This window comes from Paramisgurnus dabryanus, chromosome 3 (assembly GCF_030506205.2).
Source record: "Paramisgurnus dabryanus chromosome 3, PD_genome_1.1, whole genome shotgun sequence".
NCBI classification, from domain to species: domain Eukaryota; kingdom Metazoa; phylum Chordata; class Actinopteri; order Cypriniformes; family Cobitidae; genus Paramisgurnus; species Paramisgurnus dabryanus.
The window spans coordinates 31114736-31133640 of record NC_133339.1 but is presented as its reverse complement, the minus strand read 5'-3'; the positions used below and the strand labels follow the sequence as shown (position 1 = coordinate 31133640).

The following is an 18905-nucleotide window of genomic DNA, read 5'->3' as shown; positions in this document are numbered from 1 at the left end:
TTGCGAAGTATATTGTAAGGTCTGGTTCAAAGAGACAAAATGAATTAAACAAGCATCGATGCCCCCAAGAAAGGTCCTACTGTTTCCTAATCTCACATCTCCTGGTGTTGCTTTTCAAAGTGTGATATTATAGGAGATTGACATGACTGCGACTGCTATGAATTACACTGAAAGAGATGACAGTCCAACCAAAAGGCAAACTATAAAGGTCCTTTGGATTTGATGGATGAGCACGGTTTTCTTCCCTGTATGTTGTGATGTATTTATAAGGCTATTCTAAAGGACTCATCCCATTGTTTATAAAAAATAGCAAATTGCCTTTATTTTTTTATGCATGGACATGAAGATAGTATGTTGAGAAGGGAAATTTGTATTGTGTGACCATTTGATTGGACAAAAATGAGTGAGTGCAGTAGCCTTTGTGTCATCAATTATTTTATATTGTTTAAATATATGTGTGTGTGTGTGTGTGTAATAGTATGATTAGCATGATACAAAACGGCAGTAATTATTTAGTTTTATTTTTTCTTTATAATAATAAGTATGTGGGCGTAAAATAATGTTGTCGTGTATTGCAAAATAATTAATTATGAATTTGTTTTTCGTCTCGCAGAAACTTTCCGTAATAACTTAATCACTGCGCAGCACAAGTAACATGTCAGAGCTCAATTTCACCATATTAGGGAATAAATGCCAAGTAAAACGTATGAGAAGACCAGGGCCATATGCGTATGGAAAATCTATGCAGTGGACATTCAGCGGGACTTTGGGCGTCCATTTGTCTCGAGCATCAGATAAAGCGTTTAGACTTTACAGCAAATATATCCGCCCCCCGACTACCCCCCTCCCATACAGATTTTGGCCCCACCACCTTCTGTAATTCGCTCTTACATTGGCCCAGCAGCGACTGAACAGCGTCCTTGCACTGCTATCAGCTCAACTTCTTCAGCATCATTTCATCTCTCCACTACTGCTGCTGCTACCGCCGCAACCGGAGCGTATAAAGACATTACTGTAACAGTCCACAGTGGATACACGTTTATTTTTCGCATTTTCGGCAACTGGATACAGGCGTGTCTGTGATATTTTTTATTATTAATCACAGGGATCATTCCTAATACAAGAACGGGCTTAGATACATCACCGAGGTAAGCGGCACAAATGGGAATGATATCGATATAATCATTTTATTGCTTGACATGACATGTCTGTTGTCATAACTTATAATGTTGTCATGATATGTCTATGATGGATATTCACGTAGTCTTAGATCATTTCTTTTACATTATTCATATTATCTCTCCCATCATCACCGCTGTCAATGGCAACGATGTTACATAAAACTTCAATTTAACGCATCCTGCTTGCATCGCCCTAGCTGGTGGATAAATTGAGTTGTCTAATAAAAGGTGCTTTGAATGTTACAAGTATGAAGATCAGACAACAAATCATCCAATTCCCCATCGGCTTGCAATAGCTTAGTTTTACCGTTTTATCAACCGGTCATGTTAAACACCTATTAAAGGTAACCGAGACACGTCACGTAGCCACAGCAAGTTATGCTAGTTTTCCCCCAGATTAGCCTTCCATACCGTTACTATGTCATATATCTCATATATAATGTTATATCTCACTCATCTAATATGTAAAGTCATATCTAATGTTATATCTCACTCATATATCATATGTAATGTGATGTCATATCATATCTAATGTCATATCTTACTCATATTTCAAATCTAATGTCATATTTTAAATTTAATGTCATATCCAATGTACTGTAATATCTCGCTTATATCTGATTTAATATCATATCTATTATATTCACTCATATCTAATGTCACATCTTACGGTCGTATAGAATTGCATTAAATATTAACAGTTCATTCATCTTGCTCCTTAGTTCCTTTAGCACCCATACAAATCTATTTGGATGTGAACATCTATATACTGTACAATGTAGGATTAAGCATTACAATAAAAAAAGGCTACCTCTGTTTTGTAATTGTTACACTTTAAATTCATTTATTTAAATAAAACACCTATTGGGATGCTGTGTGGTGTTGACCTACATCATTGAACATCCCCGATTTTGGCTTGGAAAGTTAGATGTGGTCCTCAATCTCAAACGTACTGTCAAAGTGTAATTATGAGTGCATGCAATATTACTTACATATACAATGCAAAAATTTGAATAGTGCTGTTCTTTCATTTCATCACAGATGTTTCATGCATTAATAATATTTGGTTTGTGACTAACGGGGTAAAGGGAAAAGAGGTTTATGCCTTGCGGCAAACGGCTGCATATTTTGGGACTCTATTGATTTAAAGAACTGTATTTGTTTTGGGCCTCAGTGATGCACTGCTGAAATCCCTCTGGCCACAACTGATTTCTGCTTCTGTTAGATTTGGATGAATGCAAGATTGGCACGTTAAATACATTATTTCCTGAATGACTTTACATGAATGATGATTGGAGAAGAGTGGAAAATTTAGGAGCATAAAATGTGTACACTAATTTAAAACAATTTAATTGACATTCCTCAATGTCCCTTTTTTTTCTAAACTTGTTTTTATTTGGAAATTATCAGAGTTTCTTTGTTGCTCTGAGTGTGTTTAGTGTCAGATAGTGAAATCAGAGCTTTTAGAGTAAGAGCCTCCAGCATCTGGCTGCTGTTGCTCGGAAGCGCTTAAAAGCCATTATGGGATGGACGCAGTCGGGCAGCAGAACACCTGCATGCTGAACTGTATCTAACTGTATCTGCTGTCTGACTCACACATGCACTAATGCTGGTCTCTTAACACTAAACCTCTCAAGACACAAACCCAGATTCCTCTCCAACCTTTGCAGAGAGTGGAGGAAGCATCTCATAACCATTACGATAACACACAACATGTTTTTTATTATTATTAGATACAATCTGTTCATTTTGGCTAGCTGTTAGTTGTAAAATCTACGTCAAAAAACATCTTTTAAAGTAGCCTACATTTTAAATGATTAAGGAATCAATAAGATATAAACAATACGTGCAACCTTGAGAAAATTTTAAGCCAGTTTTGTTGATTTTGGTTGCATTTGAGGAGTCCAGATGCAAAACCCTCTAAGTACGTCTGACATCTTTTTTTGTAAATAAGCATTTTTATCAGGCTCTTATGCTTAATTTCAATCATTTTACTTTAATGGTTATGAAAAGTTAATTAGTCAGTTACTGATATGCCTTATTTTCACAAATGTCACTTTAGTCATTTTATTGGTATTTATCAAAATTAACAAATTTAACCCTCAAATGGTACATTCACACACGGCGAAAGCGTTAATGCTTCCCAATTACTTTTAATGGGTGACGTCATGCGTCGCTGAACTGAATTGTGGATCCGTCAACATCGCATCACTGCCGTTGCTCGGAGCAGAACATTTCTCAAAATTTCCCAACGCGTCAGCCAATCAGAACACCTTATGCAAATAACCTAGTGCGAGCCAGCCAGTTATGTTTATGCAAGACGGGAGCATGTGTTGCAACCACTGTGATTGGCTGTTGGCCACACTTCAGACAAGGCTTATGTCAAGCGTTAACGCTTTCGCCGTGTGAATGTACCGAACGTGCACTCAAAAACCTTCACTTTAAAAAAAACACCTTATTTGGAAAAGACATAGTAAAAAGCTACAAAATCACTAAAGGTGCAGCTGCTGCAAATAATTAAAAGTAAAAATGTAAAATGAAGAAACTGAACCACACATAGGAGGCGCTTTGATCCATGTCATTGCCAAATACGGGTTGTATTCAGGTCCAAGTACTAACAAGGGACCCAAGTTTAAAGGTGATCCACGGTCATTTTGCGTGCCGCTTTTTATCTGATTCATCTTCTGTGCACTTAGAGGACTAAAATCGATGTGGTGTTTTGCGGATTCTGCCAACAAAGCAGTATTTCTGATTGGCCGGAGTCCAGAGTAACTGAATTTAAAGCAAAGGTATTTTAATAAACATATAATACATGCCAACCTCATTCAGTCAATATCATTATCTCATTTTTGACAGATTTACAGGCGTTTAGCGGCTTTTGTATCTGATCTCCACATGTTTATGTGGTGCACAATAAGAGCAAAACTATGAATATGATGAATATATGCTCGTTTTAAATTATAAGCTATATACTATAAAATTATAATGTCATATATTATAAAGGTATAAAGCCAATTAAATGAGTCATTTAAAAGATCCAGCAATATTTCTTTTAATGTCAACACATAGTCAGTCAAAAAGACATTTTGGGACAGAACATTACATCTTTATCATGTTTCAATTCTTGTTCATGTTTAGTTTGATCACTTATACATAAAGCCACAGTCATGGATGAGATGGACTTGCCTCAGATGCAGAAGGAGGTAGAAAGTCTAAAGTATCAGCTGGCCTTCAAAAGAGAGAAGTCCTCAAAGACAGTCACAGAGTGAGTATGATCTTTTCTGGACTTTATGTTGTCTTAGTCTCTGTTCCAACCATTGCCACATATAGAAAGAAAACGTATAATGAACTCAGTTTTTCTATTTGTTGCTTTACATTACAGTAAAAACAACACATATATTTATTTAACCATATGTATTTGCAATATATTTAACAAATGTTTATGGCAACATAGCAGTGGCACTTTCATGTCTTTTGTGCCACTTCATGGTCTTTTTCCATACCAATGCAATTTGGAATAGCTCATTGGTCAGTATTGCGAAATAAACTACCATGATGAATTTCAACAACTGACTGTACATTATTCCAATCGCATCTCCTCACTAAATTATTCTCATTTATTTATTTCAATTATACTTAATTACTATTAATTCTTCTGTTGGATAACCCTCACACTTCTTTCTGAAGGCTAACTTCATGTCATAAATGAGGCTTCCCAAAGGCCAGGTCCTCCTGTTCTGATTGTTAAGGGCAAATGCTCTCATATCTCTGGTGCTTTACTTTTTAATTGGAGATTAAGTGTGGCCTGTTACTCACAGTACCTCTGTCACATTACACTGACATCTCATTTCCCTCTCTCACAGAGCTCTCTTCCTGAAATATTCACCATGGTAATTTCGCTGTGATAAATTACATTTTACCAAGCAGTAATAATAGCCTAGTTTATGCCTATGTATGCTACTTCCCAAACTATTGTGCAGTTAAGCTTAATCAGGAATTTTATGATGTTTAATCATAATAACTATGAAAATGTTGCATAAAAAGTGTCTTTGTTACACGTTATATGTGCATACCATACTAATGACAGTATATATGGATAATTACACACACATATATACATATGTAAGAATAACAGAACATAATGGTCCAAAAGTGTATTTACAAATTATAGTATTGATTACTTTTATTTTGAGGGTGAAGTCATTACAAATGTTTCATGAATATTCAGTAAATGTTCTCATGATGACAACAGATTCCATTTTGTATTATGGTGTGTTTGGATGGGGTCCAGTTTGCTTCTTACACATAAATCTAATAATATCACCCTTGTCTCAGGGACAAAAAATACTATTAATCGGCTTAGATGGATGGCAAATTAGCAAAGAGTGATTAACATCCTTATTTCAAATTTGTTGCACATAGGTGGTGTCATCTTGCCCCGTCTCTCCGTTTCCTTAAATCCCTTAAGATTTATGTGCAGTATCAGACACAAGCATATGTATTTTCTCCTAATTTGCTAATATTTTGTTTTCTTTGTAGCAAAATTCATACACGTGTAAACCAGCTACACTCTCAGTAGAAGGTACAAAAGCTGTCACTGAGGCGGTACTCTTTCAGAAAAGACACATTTGTAGCCAAAGAATTCATATTATTAACTGTATCTGGACATATAAGGACAATTTTAAAGTTTACCGCCCCAGTGACAGCTTTTGTACCATCTTTTCTGAGAGTTCTGGATGTCATACATGTCAATATACCATAATTGTTTGCAAATATATTTAAAATGCCTATAGTATATTTACCAATGACGGCTCGTGACTGCTCTTCCGAGGGGCGCAAATTCCAAATATGTGTTCGGAGTGTCGTGTGTTGCTCGTGTTTTCAAAATATGTGTTTGTTGAGTCATGTGAACCATGTGTTTTGTCAAAATAACTGCCTGCTGCACATGTTTATGGTAAAAGAGACGCTCACGTTCACAAAATACACACAAGAAAGTAAACTCTGATTACCCATGAGATTATGCAAGTGTCTGGCAAACGCAAGTGTCTCTTTTATCATAAACCCTTTAGACGCGTCTGCAGAAGGCAGTTATTTTGACAAGACACGTGATACACATAGGTTCACTTGACGCCCCAAACACATATTTTGAAATGATGAACCACACACATGACGGGATACATACATGTTGTGACGAACTTCGCATCGCGCGCCCTCAAAAAATAAGTTAGGGGCCGCCACTGATATTATCGGTGATGTTTTAATCGTGCTACTTTGTGCAATATTCTTAGCTTATCCTGAGTTCAGACTAAGGGCACGTTGACCAAATGCTACAGTAAACTTGGCCTCATGTGAAAACTGTATCTGAAATGAATGATTATTGTCGTGAGAATACTGATTTGCATTTCAAAGTCTCCCAAAATGCTGAGGAAACGTTTTCTTCCCCTTTAGTCTGGTGAAGTGGGTCGAGGAATGTGTGCCCGAGGATCCATTCCTGAACCCTGAACTGATGAAGAACAATCCGTGGGTGGAGAAGGGAAAGTGTGTGCTTCTATAAAAGAGTAGCATCAGCAGCAATCGGCCAAGCCCCCGTCTGAACCTTCACCAGCCTGACTGGATCACATGGCGCTTGCTCTCTCTCCGTTTCAAACCCTCACCATGAATGTACAGCAAAAACCACACACACATACATACATACATCACGGGCTCTATATAGTCACTTGCAAGGTCTGACACTTTGCCATGCATTACTATTCGAATTGTACCATCCATATATCTTTATAAGCAGTTAATGGAATTCCTCTTGCCTGTTCGACTTCAATGCTGTCTTGCCGCTTGCATCTTCAGTTCAAGCATATGTTGTCGACATCAAAATGCCAGAAAAGGCCTGTTAGATGACAGACTGCATGACAGGAGAGAAAAGAACACAGCATGCACCAAAAAAAGCCTCTACAGCTGATGGTTTTTGGAGCCGGGAATGGCAGCAAATTCGTTAGTTTTCCTCTGTTATGCAGCCGGTTCATTTGTCTTGCAGGCCTTGCACTATTTATACCGCATTCAAAACTTACCTACAGACTATTTTTAACATGTACATTTCTTTTAATTTATTTACTTATTTATAATCATTAATTTATTGATTTATAGTTTGATTTGCTGTCGGTGCTACACTCTAAAACTGCTGGGGTGTTTTTTTAACCAAGCGCTGGGTCAAAAATGGTCGAGCATAGTCGTTGGGTTAAATGTTTATATTTGACCCAACAATGGGTTAAAAGAGCCCAGCATTTTGGATTTAAACAACCCAGCATATATGGTTAAAATAAAACCCAACTCGTCTCTTTTTGACCAAACGATGGGTTGAGAAAATAACCCAGCATTTTTAGAGTGTACTATAAACCTGCGGTTGTTAACTACACTATTTCTTGAAACCAAGCAGAAATATAAATTTTGCCAGTTCACCATTAAATACTGCCTTGTAGACAATTTCCTTAAAAAAGAATGTATGTGTTGTGAGGGATTTGTAAACCATCAGCACCCTTAACCATTGAATGGATATGCAAACTGAGAGATTGTGCACTGGCCAAGGCTTTTTTTTCTTAGATTAATAGCTAATAATCTGCACTTATGTGGAAAGGCAAGGATGCGGGGTTAATTTATGACTTTTGATTTGCTCAAGTTTTTATATATATAAATATATATATATTCAAACGATAGAAATCTGTCTAAATATCTATTACATGATGTGTATGCTTTGAGAAAATATGCATAAGATCAACTACTAGTTTAATAACAAAGCAATAAGTGATTACATTTTTTATTGAATGTTTTACAAAAAACATCCTATCAAATAAAGTAGAGGATTTTTAGACAGCTTTAATGTCATTTGTGTGTTTTATTTGGTTGTGTGGCATGACTCTGGGAAGTAGTAGTCTGACTTCTCTATCTGAGAGAGACAACCAGTGCTTTATTTAACAGATATGTCACCCATCATTTCCATCATGTAAATTAAAACAAAAAAGCGGTAAACCATCTTTGGGACAATACAAACCACTGTTGTTTTTTATCCACATTCTCAAATCAAATTACAGAGTAACTCTGCTAAAAAAAAATGAAACACATGGGAATCAATTATTTCCAACTAAGAAAAACCCAGCATTCCTTCCCACTAAGGCAAAGAATGCAGCTTTGCTTTTTAAACAGACACATGATTCATTTTGTCCAGACACATCTGTGCATTGCATGAGATTAAATTATATTACACATTACTGCTAACCATATCTTATTAACATGCGCTTAGTTCACCCAAAAATGAAAAATCTGTCATCATTTACTCACCTTCAAGTTGTTACAAACCTATATAAAGGTATTTGTTCTGCTGAACACAAAGGAAGATATTTGTAATCGAGCACCATTAGCTTCCATAATAGAAAATAAAAAAACTATACAGATCTGTATCAACTTGAGGGTGAGTAAATGATGACAGAATTTTCATTTTTGCGTGAACTATCCTTTTAATGGATCTATGTATGTTAGATCATGTAGCCATTACGTGTCTACCAAATAAAAATGCCATGAGTGGGCAATGAGACTAATGCAGTGGTTAATGGATCACGCTCTAAGTTTAGGATTGGTAATCCCTGTGCTCATTGCCATAGCCACGCTTAGCCACACATTCAGATGATTGCTCTCTACGCTGGTTGAACCCACATCTGATGACGCCCTAATCTGCCCAAAATAATCCACTCTCTCAACCTCCATCACAAATCTCCATTTCTGAATATATACGGGATTGAACGTGTTTAAATGTCTCTTTAGACATATGGGGTAAAAGTAGTAATCTGATAAGCCTGCATATATGGCAAAGTGCAATCTCTTTAAAAACGGCAAATGCACGCTTTTGATGTCTGGGTGTGAGATGGTGATTTATGCACAGGGTTTATGGGTGTAAATGGTTGTAGTACAAGAGTGAATAAATGATAGGTTCTGACTTGTAAAAACACATGGTGCTCTAAACACACTAGCTGTTCTCCTTTGAGAATGCTAAAAATGATGTGTTGTGTAAAGGGAATATCTTGCAAATATATTTATGTGAGTGTGAATGCTGTTTTAGACCCAACACAAACAATATAATTACTTTAGGCTTATTATTTTTGTCATGTTTTCAATCAAATTTGATAGTCAAGAATAATAATACTTGCATAGAATTATGCATGCATTTGCTTTAAATAAATTTTTCTTATTGCATTGTCAAAAATAATTAATTGAATTCTTATTTTAAAGGCGGGGTGCATGATTTTTGAAAAATACTTTGGAAAAGGGAGTCGGCCGAGTACCAAAAACACACTTGTAGCCGATCAGTAAGGGGCATGTCTAACCGACATCATTGCCTGGGTTGCGGGTCTATCAAAAAAAGGTGACTTCAAATTTCAACATTGGCTTTTAGAGGTCATGCACCCCGCCTTTAAGCATAGACCTCACAAAATTAAAAATTCTATAAAAACAAGATCATGTCATTTTTAAGGATGTTTAGATATTTTGGTAACACTTTACAATCAAGTGCTCATTGTTAGTTTATGTTAGCTAATGCTAACAAATACAACCTTATAGTAAAGCGTTACAGTTATTATTATTGGAAAATGAGACACAAGTTAGAATTGTGGTCATTTAAATATAATTAGGGTCAACCATAGTACTCTTTATTTTTCTTTTTAACTACATGACCGTGTTAATCCAATCTTTTAAACCTTGTTCATGCATGACCATCTCAAGAATATGATGAACAGAATGGAACCAAATAAGCAAAACGTGTCACATACAGTCCATCATATAGTCAAAAGATTCCACATTTATCAAAACAACTCAAGCCATGGTCCAAACGTCAAATTTGAAGTAGCTAGATGGTATCAGACTCATATAACTCATAACTCTATAAAAGACAATGCAAGCAAATTGTCCTTATTCTGATATGTGTGCGAACAAAAGATGGGTACAGTGTTGCATGTATGCAGCATGTGGCCATTTATGAGCCATTTCTGTCTCTGCAGCGTGACTTTTGTCCCCTGACAAAGGCGACTGATCCAGTTCTGTCAGTGGGCTGTTATATAGTCAACCTACACATGTATTCTCGTACAGTCGTGCACCTGCACGCTTCATTCCATTTGCCTGTGTGCCAGGGGATACGGGTCAAGTGAAGGCCATGCTTCATTTCCTCAAATGAGGACAGTGCAAAGATTCTGGAGACACTGATTTTTCCTTCTCCCCTACAATCTCCTTTCTTCAGTGCCACAGGCTAATTGGAATTGGCAAAGTGTAAATTGGATGAGGGGATCTTTGGCCCACTTTTGGCACATGTGCAAATTGTGGATGCTACATATGGCTCTAGTGTCTCTTAGGTTAATTTTAACCCAGCGTTTAGGTTCGTGAAACAACCCAGCATTTTGTACAATGCGGGTAAATGTCCTCACAATTAAGAATCCGCCATTATACAAGACAAACAAAAACAAGCTTGGTATTATTCCGCTGTGGTGTCATTACATGGCTGAGTTAACCCCAGTGGGCCTGCTGTGTTTGCACAACGATCTGCTTGAACAACCCAACAGGGATCGTATGCCTCTCTTTCACTCTCGGTGAGCCACCAGATACATATCTCTCAGGCAACCGAATCAAACCCACACTTCACCTGGCAAAGTCTAAGAACATCTTAAACGTGCCGTAACAAGCAAACAAGCATCATCTCAATTTTGCCTCAGCCTCTGAGAGATAATGTTGTGAATACAAGCTGTCACTACCATTCCTCCTTCACACAACAGGCTATGACAGGAAGTATGTGCTGTGATGTGCCTTTGTGCCCCAGTGGTCCCTTTTTAGGAGATTAAAGCCCCGAGCTGACAGCTCTTTAATCTCTGGTGCTTTGTTAGCAGAGCATGTGGTGTGGAAGCAGCGGTGTCTTGTGGGGAATTGGGCAGGGATGAACACATCCACAATATTTTACATCATCAGCTGATGAAACAGGAGTAAATAACAATAATAATAGCTGAAGTCACTGATTTGGGAAAAAAAGCATTTTCAGGGGACCTAAAATGTGCATTACATAATACATTTTAAAATAAATGTTTTTGCCAAAGTCAACATTTTGCAAAGTCCACAAAATTTTTACGTGGTCTGAACCTTTTTTGTAGTCTTGTTGAGATTAATACAGTATATGCATTTGTCTTAGTTTAAAGGGATAGTTCACACAAAAATGAAAATTCTGTCATCATTTACTCACTTTTATGTTATTACAAACCTGTACAAATTTTCTTGTTCTGATAAACACACAGGAAGATGTTTTAGGAAATGTTTGTAACCAAACCGTTCATGGACCCTATTTACATCTATAGTATTCTTTTTTTCCTACTATGGAAGTGAATGGGGTCCAGGAACGGTTTGGTTACAAACATTTCCTAAAATATCTTCCTTTGTGTTTGTCAGAACAAAGAAATTTATGCAGGTTTGTAACAGCATGAGAGTGAGTAAATGATGACAGAATTTTCATGTTTTGGTGAACTATCCCTTTAAGATTATCCAAGATGTTAAAAGGGTACACTGTCAGAAAAATGGTCCCTATAGCTGTCACTGGGGCAGTACCCTTTGTACACATTTGTACCTAAAGAGGTCATAGTTGCACCTCAAAGGTAGAAACTGTACCAAATGTAGGGATGCACCGATACCGATACTGGTATCGGCCTCAATACCACATTTTCTAAAGTACTCGTACTCGTTAAAAGTCCCCCGATACCTGGAATCGATACCACAGTCTGAGAAATGTCTATGTTTCAGCGGCGTGTTAGGGGTTAATGCCTCTTGTGTTGTCCAAAGAGGCAGAGTTTACAACATACTGGAAAACTAGTCCTTTGTTTTTTTGTTAAATTATATGACTAAAGCTGTTACCTGTAAATTTAAATCATGTTTTTTATTAAGTACTCGGTATCGGTATGTACTGAAATGCAAGTACTCGTACTCGTATTCCAAAAAAGTGGTATCGGTGCATCCCTTACCAAATGCATCTATATATTAGGATCTTTTTAAAGGGTACTGCCCCACTGACAGCTTGGGACCAATTTTGGACAATTTATTTCTGATATTTTATGTGCCAAACATTCTTGATATTAAACACTTGACGTTACTCTCTCCGGTCGTATATATTTGTAACATCCTTGGTCTTAGCTATCTACACTGCAAATAAATAACTAAAAACAAAATGCATAATCTAATTTAAAAGGAAAAACAAGACTATTTGTTTTACTCCACTGGCGAACCACTTTTTTTTTGTTTTAAGCAAAAAACTTCATAAAATGCTTTAGATTACCCTGAAAGCATAAAATCTTGTATCATGATAATTGTCATTGAAAACAAAAACCTGAGTAAGAAGATGACTTTTTGTAATAGGGTATTTACTGAGAAAAACTACTGACTCACTCATACTGCTTCTGTGACATTAGGAAAAGTGACACTCAGGACTGAGATGAGGTAAGATTTTAGATAGATAGCAAAAGATACAATTGCTTAAAGGTCACGTTCTTCCTGATCCCATTGTTAAAAGTTAGTGTGTAATGTTGCTGTTAAGAGTATAAATAATAGCTGTAAAATGATGAAGCTCAAAGTTCACTACCAGGCGATATATTTTCTTTAACCGAATTCACCTTTTAAAGCCTACAACGAACGGCCGGTTTGGACTACAGCAGGGGTGTCAAACATGCGGCCCGCGGGCCGGATGCGGCCCACAAAGGTGTCCAATCCGGCCCGCATGATGATTTATAGAGTTTTATTAAATATTAAATACATATTTTAAAAACCCTTTTAGGCGGGTGTCTAGTTCGTTTTTAATATGAGAGACTTGCGGAAAGCAGCAAAACGCGGAACATAGAGTAAACACAGTGCCCAAAAATCTTGCCGTTTTATTGTTACCGCTCCGCTAAAGATCCACCGATTCTGGTAATCCACTTCGTGTTTTCCCGCCCGCTCCGCAGCATCTCTGTGTCCACTCTCTGCCTGGAGAGCGAAGACGACAGTTTCTGAAGTTCGTTGCATTAACAAGTAGATTCATTACATTATATCAGTTGTTAAACCGCAGAATTAGTAATTTGTAAGTATGTTTATGTATTTCTTCCGGTAATGATTTGCTGTTAGTGTTCTAAAAGTGCTAACAACTTAGCAAGCAAAACAACAACAAAATATCCACATTCTTATTAACATTACAATGCTTGTCTAATCGATTTAATGTTCCTGATCAGATCTAAGTTAATATAAACACTAAATTTGCTGTTGTTGGCACACTTTGTAGACAAAAAATACAAAAAACACCAATGCCTTCACAAAATAACGACAGAGAACGGAAAGAGAGGCTTTTAGCAGCAGTTCAACATTGCAAACATGGATTCAAAGCTCCATCAAGCCAGCAGGTAAATCATATTGAATATTTAGCAGATTGTCACACTTTAATTCTTATTATATTTCCCATTATAATCACTTGTCTAAGTTGATGCTAGTAACACATAATATTTATAATACTTTATTAAAACCATAATAATAGTACCACCCCCCATAGTGCCATTTTCCATTTTTGGTTTGGGCCACTGCCCCATCTAGCATTTTCATTTTCTAAATGACTGTTCTCATTACAAATATATTCCAAAGAAAAGTGAATGGTTTATAAATAATTTTGGCATTAAGGCAAAAGAAGTTAAATTAAAGCTTTTCAACCTATAAGGCCAGTGGGCTTTGTACAGATTTAAATTTGTGTGTTTAATATGTACAGTATGAGTGTGACCTTATGAAATGCAGTTTTCACAGAGCTGTGTGTTTCTCTGGTTTTCTTGCTAAACAAACTAATTAATTGGTTTGTTTAGTTAATTTTAACACAATTATCAGCACACTAAGGTTTAAAAAAATTATCCGGCCCGCACTTTATGGTGTTATTTACCATCCGGCCCTTACCCTAAAATGAGTTTGACACCCCTGGACTACAGCCTTCTAGTTCCTGATTGAATGACGTCAATAAAAGAGTTTTTGACTAAACTCCACCCACAGGAATACGTCAGTCGCCAGCTAAGCTAACAAGCAAATCACAACACACTAAACAAACTATACACAATCAGAATTCATTACGTTTTTCTGAAGAAGGGACTTCATAGGACAAGGAAGACATCAGCCCGTTTTTAGGACAGTGAAAACAGCACTATACACATAAGTAAGTTGTGTGAAACATGAACACATGTTGTTTTGCGCACTGTAAACACAACCAAAGCTTCAAAAACATAGAAAGAACGGGACCTGTAAATTTGATTGCGTGTTTTGTTATGTTCCTAGAAAAGTCTTTAAAATAATCGAAATTCATTGTAGTTGTGTTAAAAATATTGTGAAATAGAGTGTAAGTACAGTTATGGATTATTAAAGACACCAAATACCGTGCACACAGTGCATGCGCCTGCAATGACGTTTGAAATAAAATATTTAGTGCTAGAGGTCTTTTTGATGATACCAAAAACCCTAAAAACACCTCTTACGAAAAAACGGATCATGTTCTCCATCCAATGGTGACATCTTCATTCACTGTGAATACAGTCCACATCGATGATATCACTCTTTCTCAGTATTTTTCTCTCTCGCTTCGCCCCTTAGGCCTAATTAACCAGCTCAGGCTCAGAAAAGCCCAGTCAGCCAATTCAAAGCCATTAACAATTCATGAATAGATGTCACAAAAATAGCCAGACTTTCTCTTTCCATCATGGCTCTTTAAGGAGGGGTCAGTCAGGTCTCTGGTAGAGCTGGGTAGTCCCATCATATAATCCGTTCTCTCCTCTAGTTCAACATCTGCTCCGATCACCCTTTCGCTCCTTCCTGTGAGGTAGCTCAAGCTGTAACGCGCTCTTGTGAAGCTGAAACACTGAGAATTAATGATGTTCAAGATACAGAATACCCATCAACAGAGACCTTTCTAATAAAAAGGGACTCATTCTAAAAAGTGTAACTTGTGTCATTGCTCACCTTCATGTTCGAAACCTTTATATTCCTGTGAAGAAGATCCAAGGGTGAAGATTAAACCTAAAAAAATGTCCATGCAACAACGACAAGAAACGCCAGACTTCCAGAGGATTAGTGATGACAGAAATACATTTTTGCACAATTGTATAATCCCGGTTAATTGTATAACACAAATCACATCCTGCTGCAATGGTTCTGATGGGAAAAACAGGATGTCATACAAACGGTCAAACAAATTATGTTCTGTTTTTACCCTAAGTTAATTTTTCATGCAAACTATATAATGTCAGCATTTGCGGCACGATCTATCGCTCGGCTTTTGGCATCTCGCAGTCCACAGAAAGCTGCTCAATAAAACATTGCTGTCATAGTAAAACATTAATGGCTCTGTCTTCAAGCATTAGCCCACATGAACACACATTTAGGCCATCTTTTCAGCATAAGCCTTATCCAGAAAAATCATCCCTCCCTAACGCATAAAATCATCAGAGAAGATTTAATAGTCATTTAGTAAATAGAACTTCACCCCAGATCAAAAAGCATTATTTCTGTTTAAATGGTATCATAAATTATTGTATTAATCATTGTGTGTGCATTCAGGCGAATACAATGCCCTATTTATGACCAGCTATAGTGGGCAAATATATTTAATAGGATTGCTGCTCTTAAAGCTGGAGGCAACAGTTTTTGTTGCTGTCTGGTTTACACATTTGAAAGGTTTGAATGTTTTGTATTAAATGGCTACTTAAACCAAACCATAAATCTGTCATTATTTATGCAAGAAATTTTCAAACAATTTTCTTTTTTTTGTTTGACACAAAATGACTTTAGAGCACTTAGAACTATCAGGTAAAAAAGCTACACTAATGGACACATCTAAAAATACATAATACTCATGCCCTTATTCATGCACTTACAGATGAACTCTTTCAATGCCAGTCAAACACAGTGAGCGGGATAAAATGATAATCTAATGATGTAGATATCTTGTCAAATACAATAAAACAAAATAGATCTCCTTTTATTGAAGGCCGTAGAGGAAATCAGCTTACCTCACCATACAAAAGCACTATGATCCCAGAAATCCACTAAATCCTTTCTCTTATAATGTCTTAAGCACTTCAGATGATCAGAAAATATTGCCATTTACTAAGAGGATTAAGTTCATTTCAAATTCATTTATATAATTGCATCTGTGTCTGTTGTTTTGGATAATGTTTTACTATTTTAATATACTGTATATATATATATATATATATATATATATATATATATATATATATATATATATATATATATATATGTATGTATGTATATGTATATATATATGTATGTATATGTATATACAACGCTTTGTTAAAGGTGACATAGAATGATTGAACGGGGTATTTATCCTTGTTCTGTGATGTGACATTTAGACAAAAAGGGTCTTTAATGCCTTAGAAGCTTCCTAAATACCTCTCTCAGATAGCTCTATTAGGGTGGGGGATTTTAAACAAGTGGTTTTGCACCTATTTGGCTCCCCCTACTGGTTTAACTTGCAATCTCATTACTGATTGGCTGACTTTGCTGCCACTCAAAAAATGTAGCCAATTATTTTAAGGTGGAGGGGCAGTGAGATGCCTGTGATGTCATAAGCATCAGTTTTTCAGATTGGGCCGTTTTCTGGCTGACATTTCTTAAAGAGGAATTTCTATGATACTGAGATGTTTAGCATGTCTAGAACTTTTTGTATGTTTGGGAATGCTGGTAGACAGACATGGGGACTTGTGACTTGGTGACTTGGACTCGAGTCGACTCGAGTCGCTATTTTTGTGACTTGTGACTTGACTTGACAAAAAATAAAATACTTGAGACTTGACTCGGACTTGGAAGTTAAAGACTCGGGACTTGACTTGACTTGAGACACGATGACTTGAATGACTTGAGTGTTAATCACATCATGTTTTCAGTTTGAATATAAAATATATAAATATAAAAAAAAAAAAAATAAAGTTGACCCAGCTGGAGCGCAGGCTGAGAATGGTGTTGTCATGACTGAATCACGACACTATCATCAGTCATGCCCTCTCGTACCTTACGCACACCACGCCCACTTAGATCAGATATTAACATGTCAGCCCGAGGGGTACGGAGGGACATCGCTTTTGGCTTCAACAAGATGGCAAAAGACGAACAGTGCGTTGCAAGACATGCAACATTAAAATCACAGGCAGCCAGACGGCAACCTCCAATTTCGTTCATCATTTAAAGAGCCATTATGCCCAGTAAGTGCTTGTCAATTTGTTAATATCTGGTTAGTTGGTAGTTAGCTAATGTAATAATAGCTAATGTAGCCCTCATCATACTGTGTTGGGGACAAATGTGGGCAAAATAATTTTGATTTATTTTTTAAAATACTTATTTTTATTTTTGAATACTTCTTTTTCAAGTTTGCCACCTGAACACACACACAGAGAAAAATTACTTGATTCTACATTGTTAGGGGCGGTTCACATGTCGCGTCTTTTGCGCGCTCAAGTTCGTTATTTCAAATTTAGGCGCGCGAACAAAAGAGGTGCGACACGCTCGTTTTTTCTGGGCACATGTTTGAGAGAGAGAGAGAGAGAGAGAGAGAGAGAGAGAGAGAGAGAGAGAGAGAGAGAGAGAGAGAGAGAATGTAACAAAGTTTAATGTTGTACATAAACTGTGTTTGAGAGAGAGGGAGGTGTTCAAAAAGGGGTCTGTTGGATGTTAAGCTGTTATTTGTTTTATGGACTCACTGTGGAAAATTTCAAACACGGTTGGCAGAAGTGAAAAATAAATAATTTATGAAGTTACAATTTTGTTTGATTCCAAGATGTATTTTACTGAACATGAGTATTTACAATGCAAATCCAAATTATTGTAATTTACTGATAGTTACTTACTGTATATCTTGTCACTTTATTAAGATCAGATTCTGCAGGTAAAATACAATAATAAGGTGACTTGACTTGGACTTGACTTGACCTACTACAGGACTTGACTTGACTTGACATAGCCTGTGACTCGACTTGACTTGACTTGCCCAAGAAAAAAATACTTGGGACTTACTTGAGACTTGAAGGTTCAGACTTGAGACTTACTTGAGACTTGCACATGTGTGACTTGGTCCCATCTCTGCTGGTAGACTACCATTATTCAACAAAGACAAGGTAAAAATGGTTTTTCATTCTCTGTCCCCTAAACACCAATCACATCATCCAACCTCCATATTTACTTTAATCACAAAAGATTAAGAACAAGCCCATATTACTGATAATAGAGACATATCTGACCATTAAATAACATCTGTAATTACCAATTTAAACATTATTTAGATTAAAGATACACTCTAAACATGCTGGGTTGTTTAAAAGCACTAAAACCTCGTAATCATAGGGGAACCATTTTTAGTGCTATATCAAACCTATAAAGCACCTATGAAGAACCATCCGGGGGTGATATAGCACCACTATAGGACCAAATATGGTTCTATATAGCACAATATGGTTCTACACAGGTGCTACATAGGTGATATGTAGGGTTAAATTAAACCCAATTTATCTTGTAAATTGTTCAAACAAGACATGTGAACATGAAGCGAAGCAACAACTTAAATAGACGACATGAAATTTAATCCGTTTGTGTTTAATAATGTATGAAATGTGTGGATAAATAGTTATTGAGATGAAAAAATATTACAGT

The 18905-nt window shown here is 36.6% G+C and overlaps 1 protein-coding gene across 2 annotated transcripts; it reads left to right on the top strand.

The window, feature by feature from the left end:
• Positions 1-872: 872 nt before the first annotated feature.
• On the top strand, positions 873-8172 carry gng13b (guanine nucleotide binding protein (G protein), gamma 13b). Of its 2 annotated transcripts, XM_065255605.2 has the most exons (4): positions 873-1148; positions 3878-3970; positions 4320-4446; positions 6630-8172. In XM_065255605.2, exons 3-4 carry the CDS (start codon positions 4349-4351, stop codon positions 6733-6735), a joined length of 204 nt encoding a protein of 67 aa, XP_065111677.1. In that variant the 5' UTR covers positions 873-1148; positions 3878-3970; positions 4320-4348; the 3' UTR covers positions 6736-8172. The 2 variants fall into 2 exon arrangements, with proteins under 2 accessions (XP_065111677.1, XP_065111676.1); XM_065255604.2 differs by lacking the exon at positions 3878-3970 and having other exon boundaries at positions 875-1148.
• Positions 8173-18905: the final 10733 nt, after the last annotated feature.